This window comes from Lepus europaeus, chromosome 1 (assembly GCF_033115175.1).
Source record: "Lepus europaeus isolate LE1 chromosome 1, mLepTim1.pri, whole genome shotgun sequence".
In the NCBI taxonomy this organism is placed as follows: domain Eukaryota; kingdom Metazoa; phylum Chordata; class Mammalia; order Lagomorpha; family Leporidae; genus Lepus; species Lepus europaeus.
Genome location: NC_084827.1, coordinates 48865323 through 48877876, shown reverse-complemented (window position 1 = coordinate 48877876; position 12554 = coordinate 48865323). Strand labels below are relative to the sequence as shown.

Below are 12554 nucleotides of genomic sequence, written 5' to 3'. Positions count from 1 at the left end.
GTAATATGGACTTTCAAGTAGTAAAGAAGGGAAAGTTTCTAGGTGTTGCGTTTCCAAGTATGCCTTCTACAGACCTCATTAAACTATCCTACCTGAAGAAAAAAATTTGTCCCAACATGTGAAAAAAGTTGACTTGTATTAAAGCTCTTTGTGTGTCAAAACCTCCATCAAAGGTTTCCTTCAAAGCCATATATGTTCTACCAGGCTCTTGGGAACTCTGTCACACAAGCCCTGATGTGGTGGCCTTGGATGGACTTCCCTTCTGCTTCACACTGACGGAACATCACTTGTAAATCCGCAAAGTGGAATCCCTCCTCCTCAACATGATTGATATTTTGCACTGGACAGTTCTTTGCTGTGGGACTGGAAGCTGTGTTGTACATTGTGGGATATTTGGCAGTGTCTCAGCCTGTACCCCCAGATGCCAGTAGCAGTCCAGAACTACCTGCCCTACTGGTGGCCGTCACCACGCTAAAGACAAGAGCTGTATAGGAAGGGAAGTCCAAGTGGGTCCAGGAAACACTGAATTTAGAGATTGATTCATTCCTTTATATGAAACTGGCTTCTCACTGGCTGTGGTGCATTTAATTACACAAGCTCTGTGAATTTTTACTTAACACAAGCTTTCATATAAATAAAACTGAGGGAGAGAAATCTCACGTGACAATTTGGCATCCCTCCTAATGAGTTCACAAAATTGCATCTAGAATTTAAAATTCGGAAAATGCACTTTATATAGAATTACCTCTTTTTAAATAACAACATTTAAAACACCCCTATTTGTATTTTTAAAAAAAGTTTTATTTGTTTATTTCAAAGGCAAAGAGAGAGAGAGATCTTTCATCCGATGGGTCGCTCCCCAAATGCCTGCAACATCCAGGGCTACACTAGGCTAAAGCCAGAAGCCAGGAACTCCATCCTTTCTCCTGTGAGGAGGGCAGAGACTTAAGTACTGGAACCATCACTTGCTGCCTCCTAGGCTGCACATTAGCAGGAAACTGGATCCAAAGTGGAGCTGGGACTCAAACCCCGGCACTTTGATATGAGATGCAGGTATCCCAAGCGGCACCTTAACCCTGTTCCAAACATCGGCCCCAATAAAAATTATTTTAAGTCTGCTAATACGACTCTAGGACAGTATGCTTGAGAGATCGACTTCTCGTGTTTTCTTAGAAAAGTGACAAATATTTGTGTTAGATTTTGTATTATTCTAAGGAAGATACATACCTTAAAATGTACACATACCACTTTTTTATGTTAGTATTCAACAAAACATTTTAGGTATGGAGCCAATATACTCTTTCACTGCATGTTGGGGCCGGCACTGTGGCATAGCAGGTAAAGCCGCCGCTTACAGTACTGGCATCCCATATGAGCACCAGTTCAGGTCCTGGCTGCTCCACTTCTGATCCAGCTCTCTGCTATGACTTGGGAAAGCAATAGAAGATGGCCCAGCTTGGGGCCTCTGCACCCACATGGGAAACCTAGGGCAAGCTCCTGGCTCCTGGCTTTGGATTGGTACAGCTCGGACTTGTGGCCATCTGGAGAGTGAACCAGCGGATGGAGGAACCTCTCTCTTTCTCTGCCTCTGCCTCTCTGTAACTCTGCCTTTCAAATAAATAAAATAAATCTTTAAAAAACCTAATTATTATTTCCAGAAATCCATAAAACTTGTAAAAATTTGTTGAAGAATAATAATGTCATTTCTCTGGTTAATTAACAAACTTAACCCTTTCTGTGTGGGCAGCTTTTCCTGGACCCGTAATGGGACTCACTTTGACATAGATAAAGACCCTCTGGTCTCCATGAAGGCTGGCTCAGGGACACTTGTAATCAACATCATGAGTGACGGGAAAGCAGAGAGCTACGAGGGCGTCTATCAGTGTACAGCCAGGAACGAACGCGGAGCTGCGGTTTCCAACAACATTGTCGTCCGCCCATCCAGTAAGTGCCACTTGTTGACCAAACACAACCCTTTGTAAAGTGTTGCTCCAGTGTTGCATCATGCACATGCTGCCATAGAACTTCACAAAGTTGGTAGGGAAAATGGAATTAGAAGATGTTTATATTGGTGCAAAACTTTTTAAGTCCATGCATAGTTTTCTCTTTTTTTAAAAAAAAAAAAAACTTTATGTTATTTATTTGAAAGGATGAGTAGCGAGAGGGAGGGAGAAAAAGAGACCTTCCAGCCGCTGGGTCACTCCTCCTGTGCCTGCAACAGCCAAGCCGGAGGCAGGCCAAAGCCAGGAGCCAGGAACTCCATCCACGTCTCCCATGTCCATGGGCAGGGGCCCATGTACTTGGGCTATCCTCCACTATTTTCCCCGGCTGCATTAGCAGGTAGATGGATTGGAAGTAGAGAAGTTGGGACTTAAACTAGATATGGGATACCAGTATCACAAGCAGCAGCTTAACCCACTGTGCCATAATGCCAGCCCCAGGTTTGTTTGTTTTTTTTTTTTTAAGATTGTTTAATTTTACTTGAAAGTTACACAGAAAGAGAAGGAGAGGCAGAGAGAGAGGTCTTCCATCTGCTGGTTCACTCCCCAATTGGCCACAAAGGCTGGAGCTGTGCCGATCTAAAGCCAGGAGCCAGGAGCTTCTTCTGGGTCTCCCACATGGGTGCAAGGTCCCAAGGACTTGGGCCATCTTTTACTGCTATCCAAGGCCATAGCAGAGAGCTGGATGGGAAGTGGAGCAGCTGGGTCTCAAACCAGTGCCCATATGGGATGCCGGCCCTTCAGGCCAGGGTGTTAACCCGCTGCACCACAGAGCTGGCTCCATTCCTGAATTTAATCTGAATATTCATTTTTCAAGTCTCTAAGCAAAATTCCTATGGCTGGATGGAAATAAATTCAGTATGATATGGGTACCAGAGTTTTAAGTGTCATTTCTTTAAATATTTGTTTCTAGTTTTTCTTCAGGAATAGAGGCCTCACTACCATGCTATCATGATGGCTCTTTTTGAGTGGTTACTACCCAAGTCTTCTTTTTATTTATTTATTTGAAAGGCAGAGTTACAGAGAAGCAGAGAGGCGGTGGGGGTGTGGGGAGGGGGGGTCTTTCGTCCACTGGTTCACTCCCCAGCTGGCTGCAATGGCCAGAGCTGCACTGATCTGAAGCCAGGAGCTTCTTCCAGGACCTCCCACGTGGGTGTAGGGGCCCAAGCATTTGGGCCGTCTTCCAGTGCTTTACCAGGCCATAGCAGAGAGCTGGATCAGAAGTGGAGCAGCCAGGACTTGAGGCAGCACTCATATGGGATCCCGGCACAGCAGGCGATGGCTTTACCCCACTGTGCCACAGTGCTGGCCCCTACCCAAGTCTTCTAACAACCTGAAAAGCTTGTTCTCAAAGAACACTGACCATGTGTAGTACTGATCATTGTTTTTTAAAGATTTACTTATTTATTTGAAAGGCAGAGCTACAGAGAGACAGAGAGAGCGAGCTTCCATCCTCTGGTTCAGTGCCCAAATGGGTTGGGCCAGGCTGAAGCCAGGAGCCAAGATTCTTCCCATGTGGGTGCAGTTGAGACATGAACCAGCACCTACATAGGGTGCCAGTGTTGTAGGCAGTGGCTTTACCTGCTATGTCACAATGCCGATCCCCCTTGTTTTTTTTTACGTTTAACACTGTATTTAGAACTTAGTTTCCCATGAATTCAGTGTACACAGATTCAGAATTATGATTTCCCCAGAAGTTTTGTTTGCATTTGTGCTGTTTTGATTTGTCAATGCAATTAAAAAGTTTTATTTATTTATTTATTTAATAGGATCACCATTGTGGACTAAAGAAAAACTTGAGCCCATAACACTTCGAAATGGTCAATCTTTAGTACTTCCCTGCAGGCCCCCCATTGGATTACCACCACCTATAATATTTTGGATGGATAATTGTAAGTTTTAGCAATAGAGACTCTTCCTTCAAGAGTCTTATGGTTGTTTGCTGGCATAAAAAATTGTTATGTCATGTGACTCATAAAATGTTTACCAAATGCCATAGACATGCTCAGGAAAATAGCTGCTCATTGGAATAAATGCTGTGTCACTTCATTCATCCACTCGGTTTTACTGAGCACTTACTAAGCACCAGGCACTGCTCTAAATAAACCAAACACTCTTCTTCTGAGTGAACTCACATTCTGTGCGGTGGGTGGGAATGGGGTTGGGGAAGGAAGAAGACAATGAATGCATGAGAAAAATCTGTGTTACTTAGCACTAAGTGCTTTGAGGGAAAATGAAGCAGATTTTTGAGTAGAAAGCTAAAGGAATAGGAAAGCAAGCAAGACCCTTAAATATCTGAGTGACAAGGGAATACTGGTATGAGACCCTAAGGTGGAGACATCCCTGGTGGGTGTTTAAAAAAAAAACCAAAGAGGCCCATGTAGTCAGATTGGGGACCCCAAAGGGGAGGTAATGGACGAGGTCAGAGAGGTCATGAGAACATCCTGGAAAAGGCTTTGGCTTTTGCTGTGAATGAAGAAGGGAATTTATCTGAAATAAAATAAACAGTACTCTTCCCTGGGTTCACGTGGGAGAATATAGAGCACACGAGAGGGTGGGGAGACCCCTGAGGCCGCTGTAATCCAGGCGGGTGTTGGTAGTGACTGGGACTTGGCCGGCTGCAGCAGAGTGGGTAAGAAATGGGTGGATTCTGGGGATGTGTTCAAGGTGGAGCCTCCTGGGTTTATTGGGGTCAGAGTGAAAGCATGAAAGAAAGGAATCACAGGGATTACAAAGTGTGAAGAACAAATAAGTAATAAGACGGAATTTCCAGTCCCTGAAACAACAGAAGCCCACAGCAAGAGGGAATCAAGATGTTTTAATGTCTTATGTTTTTGGGGTTTTTTTTTTATCTCCAATAATCCCTAATGTGTATTGAGCCTCCACTAAGTACCAGTGCCTTTACTAAGAATTTCACATTAATTTTTATGTCATACCTTTATCAGGTATATCCAGTGTTTCTGTCCACTTTCCAGATGAGGAAAGTGAGGCAGAGAGAAATGAAGTCACCCACGAGGCAGTTTCAAGTTTGTCCACCTCTGTTCCTATCCTTGAGGGAATTGTTGCTGTGTATCTCCCACCTCCAAAATGTCCTGTGCTGATTGATGGGTTAGTTTGTTACCCTAGAGAGAGCTAGCTCATGGCTCTGCTTGGGGGCCAAGAACAGGGGTTTGGGGTGTGAGAGGCCTGCAAGATGTTCATGCGAACATGCCCAGCAGGTGTCAGAATCGTGAGCAAGAAACATCTGGGGCTGAGATCAGCAGTGTATGAGTCATTATGGCGTCAGTGCTGCTTGAGTCATTGGGCCAACAGATGGTGGAGAACAGAACCCAGGACGCTGAGGTGAGGGACTCTGCAGCCTCTGAGAGCTCGGGGAGAAACCAGCAGAGCAGGTGAGCAGGTGCAGCCCAGAGGAAAGAAGGGAACCCAGAGAGAACAATGTGTCGGGGACCAGGTGACCGAAGGGTGTCCGGAAGACAGAGTGAGCCACTGTTCCAAGTGCTGCTACAATCAGTAACATGAGGTCCGAAAAATGTCTAGCAGGCTTGGCAGCACGGAGGGCTTGGTGAGACAAGAGGAGTTCAGGCGAGAGAGCGTTAAATGTATTTGTAGGGAATGTATTCTAAGTGGCTCAATTTGTTCCGAAATCACAGGCTGTATACGTACAATAGAGAACTTGGCTAGAGTATTTGAGTTTCATTTTTGACGCATGAAATCATGTGGTGAGACGATAACAAAGAAATGAAAAACAGTTACACAAATAAATCAATATTTTTCCTGTTATCACGCAACAGCTTTTACGGGTTTGGAAAGTAGCAAACCAAATGTCTGCGGTGATTTATAGCTTTGAGAATAACGCTCTCGAAAGGTCACTGCCAACATGAAGCTAAGTTTTTGGTTCGTAGTTCTTATTCAGAAACCATGACCTTTCTGATCAATAAAGAGACATACCACATGGAAAGTCTCAGAATCATCTGAATATGTAACTAATTTTTCCCCACACTGCACAGCTGACTGTGTCATTTGCATACATCTTAAGCTGTTGGCAAAGCTTCTGACCTTTTAAAGGGATTTGCATCCAGAATATGAGAAAAAATTTTAATTCTATGTAGCATTCTTTTTGCAAGATGGCATTGTAAAATTACTCGGATGTGTCCGGATGCAATGCAAAGGGTATGAAAGGACAAATTGTCACCACCTGAGCATCCCATTGCCTTACACTTGATCTACCCACACCCATCAATAATAAAACACAGCAGCAGAAACAGAAACTCTTTGCGTTCATTAAATAAACACCTATTATTTTTCTGAGTTATTTTTTAAAAACTGCCCTTTCCCTGGGAAGTAATGGCTTAAAACCAGGAATTTGCAAAACCTGCCATACCCCCCATCTTGACCAGAAATTTGGTTAAAACAATGAGCCCGTGCTGTTCCTTCAAGCCCTGGCTCCACGTTCCCCTGTCTTTGCCAGCCCATGGGGGGCGGACTCCAGCTCTTAACCATGGTTTCGCATTTTCTGAAATGTAAGACCAGGCACCTGCCACAGGAGGAGCACACCCTGTTGAGTCAAACCGGCCAAATCCTATCGGGAGATATAACATCTTTAGCTGGACCTGAGCAGAAGCACACGGTTGTTCTAGAAACTGCCAAGTCAGAGTGCTAATGGTTATTCCTTTACTCCCCCATGAGTGTTGAAAGCCCCTGTGAAGGGCCAGGTGCCAGTTCAGTGCGGCAACAAGGGACAAAGCAGATGCATGTGTCTGTTCCCCAGAGCTTAAATTCTAGGGCAGAGAGACAGCCAGTGTATCAGTGCGTATGACAGGTAGAATGCAAACATGTGACATGTCAGAAGGTGGTGGAGGAATTCAGAACAGAAAGAGTAAAGGAGGTGAGTGAGACTGGGCATCAGGGAGATGGGGGGTGGGGCATAGCAAAACCATCTGACCTCACCTCTGCCTCCTGCCTCCACCCTAGAGGAACTAGGGCCAGGCAAGTACAGAGGAATTTTCCTGTGCTGTGCTACTGCTCCTCAGAGGGCTTTATAGAGAAAACCTATGTCAAGTTCATAGACGTGTTACTAGGCGTGTTTCTCTGGCTGATCTGGAGAGCGGGCACGCCATGCTGGAACGATCTGGATCGTTTCTCTGCTTTTCTGCAGCTTTTCAAAGACTCCCACAGAGCGAGAGGGTTTCCCAAGGTCTGAACGGGGACCTTTACTTCTCGAACGTCCTGCCGGAGGACAGCCGCGAAGACTACATCTGCTACGCCAGGTTTAATCACACGCAGACCATCCAGCAGAAGCAGCCCATCTCCGTGAGGGTGATTTCAGGTGAGGGCGCAGCTTCCCGGATCTCTCTTTCAAGGGTGTTTACAAATCCATGCAAAATAGGTTACGTCTTCTCTACCGCTGCCCTCGAAGGCAAGAGGGTCCCTGGCCAGGAAACTAGCAGGGAATGACCCACTGAAGTGCTGGCCTATGTGTTAGAATGTGCACACAAACCCTAAATACTTGATTTTACCTTTTGTAAAAGTGTTCCTATGATTACTGCTTCTATGATGACCGTGTGAATCACTTGGTTGTCTTTCACCTGATACTGGTTGGGGTTGGCTGAGCAAATGACCCATGCGGTGGGCAGCCCTACTGTTGTTTGCAAGAAGACAGCCTTGCTCAGCAGAGCTGTTTGTGTTTACTTTTGTTGCCCCATGCTTTTTGACCCTTCTCCCCTACTTTTGTGCCCTCTTCATAATATTCTGTTTATTTCAGTGGATGAATTGAATGACACTATAGCTGCTAATTTGAGTGACACTGAGTTTTATGGTGGTGAGTTTTGGTGATTGTAACTGCTGTTTCTCCTTCATTGTAGAATGTAGTTCACTAACTTCACATCCATGGCTATTTTAACCTTATTTCTTTATGAACTTTCTAGTTATGTGTTTAATACCTAGTTTTAATGTATTTTTGTATGAAATTTCGCTGTACTTTCAAGCATGTCACTAAAACATTTTCATGATGTATGTATAACAATGAAACTTGTTGTAACTGTTTTCACGTAGAATCATTTCATGTGATTGGGGGAAAAATCCTTCATGAATGTTTAGCATTAAATTTTCCATTTTTTTTTGTCTGATTTGTAAATTTTCCTTGTGAACGAAATAATTGACAAAGTACGTTAACTTCCTTGGCTACTGACTCACCAAAACTCTTATTTTACAACTAACCTTAAATGGATTTCATACTAGAGCATCACTTCCTACCCATTTTCAAAAGCCATTGTCAATATATTTAGCAATAGTATTTCTCTTAGTTTTATTTAAAAGCAAGTCACTGTCTTCAGTGGAAATATTCTGCTTAAAAAATAGAGCGTAATATTTCTTTTAAACAAAAAATAATTTAATTACCCCTAAGAGAAATGTAGCTCTCAGTTACAGAATCTAACAATGAAAATAATAGGATCTGGATATAGAGTCCTCTTAATTAGCTTCAGTCAGGATCTCTGCTGTGTTCACTTGCCACCCGTGAGTTAGGAAGTAAAAAGCATTAAGGTATCATTAGTGACCAAGACAGACCTGCAACAACTCCTGCCTTTATTTTATGTTAAGATTTATATACTCATCGAAAATAATGGGCTTCAAAACAGTTCCCATCGTGAATTCAAAAGGGTTTTCCCCTACAATCTCCCAAGTTCTAAAAAAAAAATTTTTTTTTCTCAAGCAATGCCTTTTCTGGTATTCAGTTTGCTTCCTCTGAGAAGTGGCCATAGTTGACATATGACCTTTCCACTCAGTGTGCGTGAGCATCAAACAGATCATGCAGTAAACTGCAGACGATTGTCAAAGGCTTACAGAAACTCAAGTGGTAACAGGCCCTACCTTCAGTGTTTCTGAGAGGCCTTGGAAAGTCAAGGGCGCATTTCGGAAAGGCCTCCTCAAATAAGAAGGCGGCTGCATCCTGAGATCCCTGAGGTCTCTGACTTGGGCTCTGCCTTTCCCACGAGGAAACCAATTTCAATGCACACCACCAGTATTCTGCAGTTACAGCATACAGTTTGCCAGACCTCTGTCAGTAGCTCTCACTGTTGTGTTTTCTATAAACTCTGCAGTTTGGGGATCTTGATCCGCTTCATCCATAGAATTGGCTAGAATAGCTTCCCCAATGTTAACCAAAATACCTCTTCCGTAAGCCTACCTTGCTGAAAAACCTAACATCTTCCAGAAGATAGACAGTTAATTTTGACTTTGACCTGAGCACTGATCTTAGGGGAAGTGTGCTTTGATAACATGATTTTTCTCTATATTGTGACCTTTAGAAAATGCTTGAACCATAGAAAATTCATAAAAACCCAACTTAAATTAAAGAAATACACAAAAGGGAATAGCCCTCACTATTAATGCCTATGCAGTCAACATTGTTTGTATTCCTGGTTAACTGAGTGAGGGTTAGCTATCTGCAAGACAGCATGTGTGTGCGTGTGTAGCTTAGCAAACTTAACCATCCATGTTAAATGGTTTTGAAAATGGATTAGAATTCTAGACAGCTTTTTTTTTGATAGCGAGCTGTTTCTAGAAATACATATTCACAATGTTTAATGCATGTTGATTTTCTTGTTTGCAGCTAAATCAAGTAGAGAGAGGCCACCAACATTTTTAACTCCAGAAGGCAATGCGAGTAACAAAGAGGAATTAAGAGGAAATGTGCTTTCACTGGAGTGCATTGCCGAAGGCCTGTGAGTTAACACTTAGTGTCCTTACGTACATTGCTTTTTCTTCTCTTTCATTTTTTCTTTTTTTCATGTACTTATTTATTTGAGAGGCTGAGAGATAGAGACAAATAGACAGAGTTCCTATTGGCCGGTTCACTTCCCAAATTCCTGCAACAGTCAGGGCTGGGGCAGGCTGAAGCCAGGAGCCAGGAACCCTATTGGATCTCCCCTATGAGTGGAAGGGACCCAATCACTTGAGCCATCACCTGCGGTCTCCCCAGGTGCACATTAGCAGGAAGCTGGAATCAGGAGTGGGTCATCTCTCAAACCCGGATGCTTTGATGTGAGATACTCGTGTCTTAACCACTAAGCCAAATGCCTATCCTCTGATGTACATTTCCTATTTAAAAAAAAAAAATTAGTGGATTGGTAGAAAAATGTTAATACCATAGCAAAAGTCATCATTTTATGCTAATTCCATCAAGCATCAAGGACAAATTGGTGATTCTTTCCAAGGTATATTCTAGGAATATCCTATTACTGTTAAAATATTTTGACATTGTAATAGAGTTCATTTGAAATAGGTCTCAGTAATCAGATGACAGTGATTTTTGAAATTTGATTGTAGCCGGCGCCGCGGCTCAATAGGCTAATCCTCCACCTGTGGCACTGACACACCGGGTTCTAGTCCCGGTCGGGACACTGGATTCTGTCCCGATTGCCACTCTTCCAGGCCAGCTCTCTGCTATGGCCCAGGAGTGCAGTGGAGGATGGCCCAAGTGCTTGGGCCCTGCACCCCATGGGAGACCAGGAGAAGCCACCTGGCTCCTGCCTTCAGATCAGTGCGGTGCACGCAGCGGCCATTGGAGGGTGAACCAACGGAAAGGAAGACCTTTCTCTCTGTCTCTCTCTCACTATCCACTCTACCTGTCAAAAAAAAAATTGATTGTATTATTTGGCTGTTGTGTAACAACTCAGCTTGAAACTTGGTGGCTAGCTGCTTATTACTGGCCGTTTTTCTGGAAGTTCAGGGGGCTGCTGTGCTGTACCTGCCCCAGGTTGAACGGACACGAGCATCTGCCCAGTGGCTCAGCTGTAGGTTCAGGACTCCCAGGGTTAGCTGGCTGGGGCAGCTGAGCTGTTGGCCATGAGTTCCTCACATGGCTCTAGCACCTTCACCCCAGGCCTTTCTGCAAACAGCAGAAGTGCATGGGGCCTCGCCTCAGAACTGGCACTGTCCCTTCCGCTGCTTCCTTTTGGCAGATCACAAAGCCCATTGTCAGGACACACCTCAACCTTGAAGCCACTGAGAACTGTGGCACCCTTGACAGGCACTGCAGGGGGGCCTCCATCAGGTGTAAGGGCAAGAGTTGCATTAGGTCCATATTGCAGGTGAGTGTCTAGATGATCCCCAGCTTATGTCTGGAGCAAGTACGTGGGTATAGGCACATCTGCTAACAACTTTGCATGCACCCTCAGGCACATGCTGCCCTCCTGGTTTGTGACCCCTGCGCTCTCTGAACTGGTCACTCCTTGGTCTCGGTCTTCCTTGAATCCAGCAATCACTTTACTCCAGGAAGCATGTGGAGGCCTCTGCTGGTCAAGTCAGGAAATCACACCGTACATTATTGCTCAACTCCTCATACTGAAAACCAGCAAAACTCCTTTTAAAAATATGTCAGAAAGCCATCCTTCTCACCAGACATGGTGTGAAAAATTTTTTTATTTGGGAGGCAGAGAGACAGACAAAGCTGCCATCTGCTGGTTTATCCTCAAATGCCCACAATGGCCAAGGTTGGCCCAGGGCCACAGTCAGAGTCAGGAGCTGGGGACTCAATCCAGGTCTCCCACGTGGGTGACAGGAACCCAATTACTTGAGCCATCACCACTGCCTTCCAGGGTCTACATAGGTGGGAATCTGGAGTCATAGCCTGAAGCAGGAACTGAACCCCAGCCCTCCTATGTGGGACATCGGTGTATCTTAGTCACTAGGCCAAAAGCCTGGCCCCAGAATTAAGAATGAAACTTGTCATGTTAGAAAACAGTTTCATCTTCAACCTTCAACCTTTTGGGAGCAGGAGTTCTTATTTTTAAAATTTGGTGACTCCTCTCCCTGCAAATGGTATACACATTGGGTATTCTTTTTCTTTTTCTTTCTTTTTTTTAAGATTTATTTTATTTATTTGAAAGAGTTACAGAGAGAGGTAAAGACAGAACCATCTGCTGGTTCACTCCCCAGATGGCCGCAATGGCTGGTGCTGCACTGATCGGAAGCCAGGAACTTCTGCCAGATCCCCCATGTGGGTGCAGGGGCTCAAGCACTTGGACCATCTTCCTCTGCTTTCCCAGGCCATAGCAGAGAGCTGGATGGGAAGAGGAGCCGCCAGGACTAGAACTGGCACCCATATGGAATGGCAGCACTTCAGGCCAGAGCTTTAACCCACTGCACCACAGCACCGGCCCCCTTCTTTTCTTTTTAAGATTTATTTATTTATTTGAAAGGCAGAGTGACAGAGAGAGGGACGGAGAGATGGAGAGATCTTCCACCCATTGATTCATTCCCCAAATAACCAAAACAGCTGGGTCTGAGCCAGGCCTTTTAGCCAGGAGCAGAAACTCCATCTGGGTTTCCCCCTTGGGTGGCAGGAACTCAAGTATTTGGACATCATCTGCTGCCTTTGCAAGTGCATTAGCAGGACGCTGGATCAGAAGCGGAGTCTCCAAAACTTGAACCAGCTGAGTCACAATGTCTCCTCACCATTTGCATTTCTAAATAGCAAACATTGTGATTTTTCTGAATGCCTGAACCGCACTTCTTTCATCATGATCTTCCCAGCATGCACTTTAGTGCTCG

At 44.6% G+C, this 12554-nt stretch overlaps 1 protein-coding gene across 1 annotated transcript in view; it reads left to right on the top strand.

The window, feature by feature from the left end:
• The first annotated feature begins 1790 nt into the window (after positions 1-1790).
• Positions 1791-12554, top strand: part of NRCAM (neuronal cell adhesion molecule) — a 75617-nt gene continuing 64853 nt past the window's right edge. Inside the window, 5 exon segments of the mRNA XM_062198923.1 lie at positions 1791-1944; positions 3770-3892; positions 7159-7329; positions 7765-7821; positions 9613-9724. Coding sequence (XP_062054907.1) covers positions 1806-1944; positions 3770-3892; positions 7159-7329; positions 7765-7821; positions 9613-9724 — 602 coding nt within the window. The 5' untranslated portion in view covers positions 1791-1805.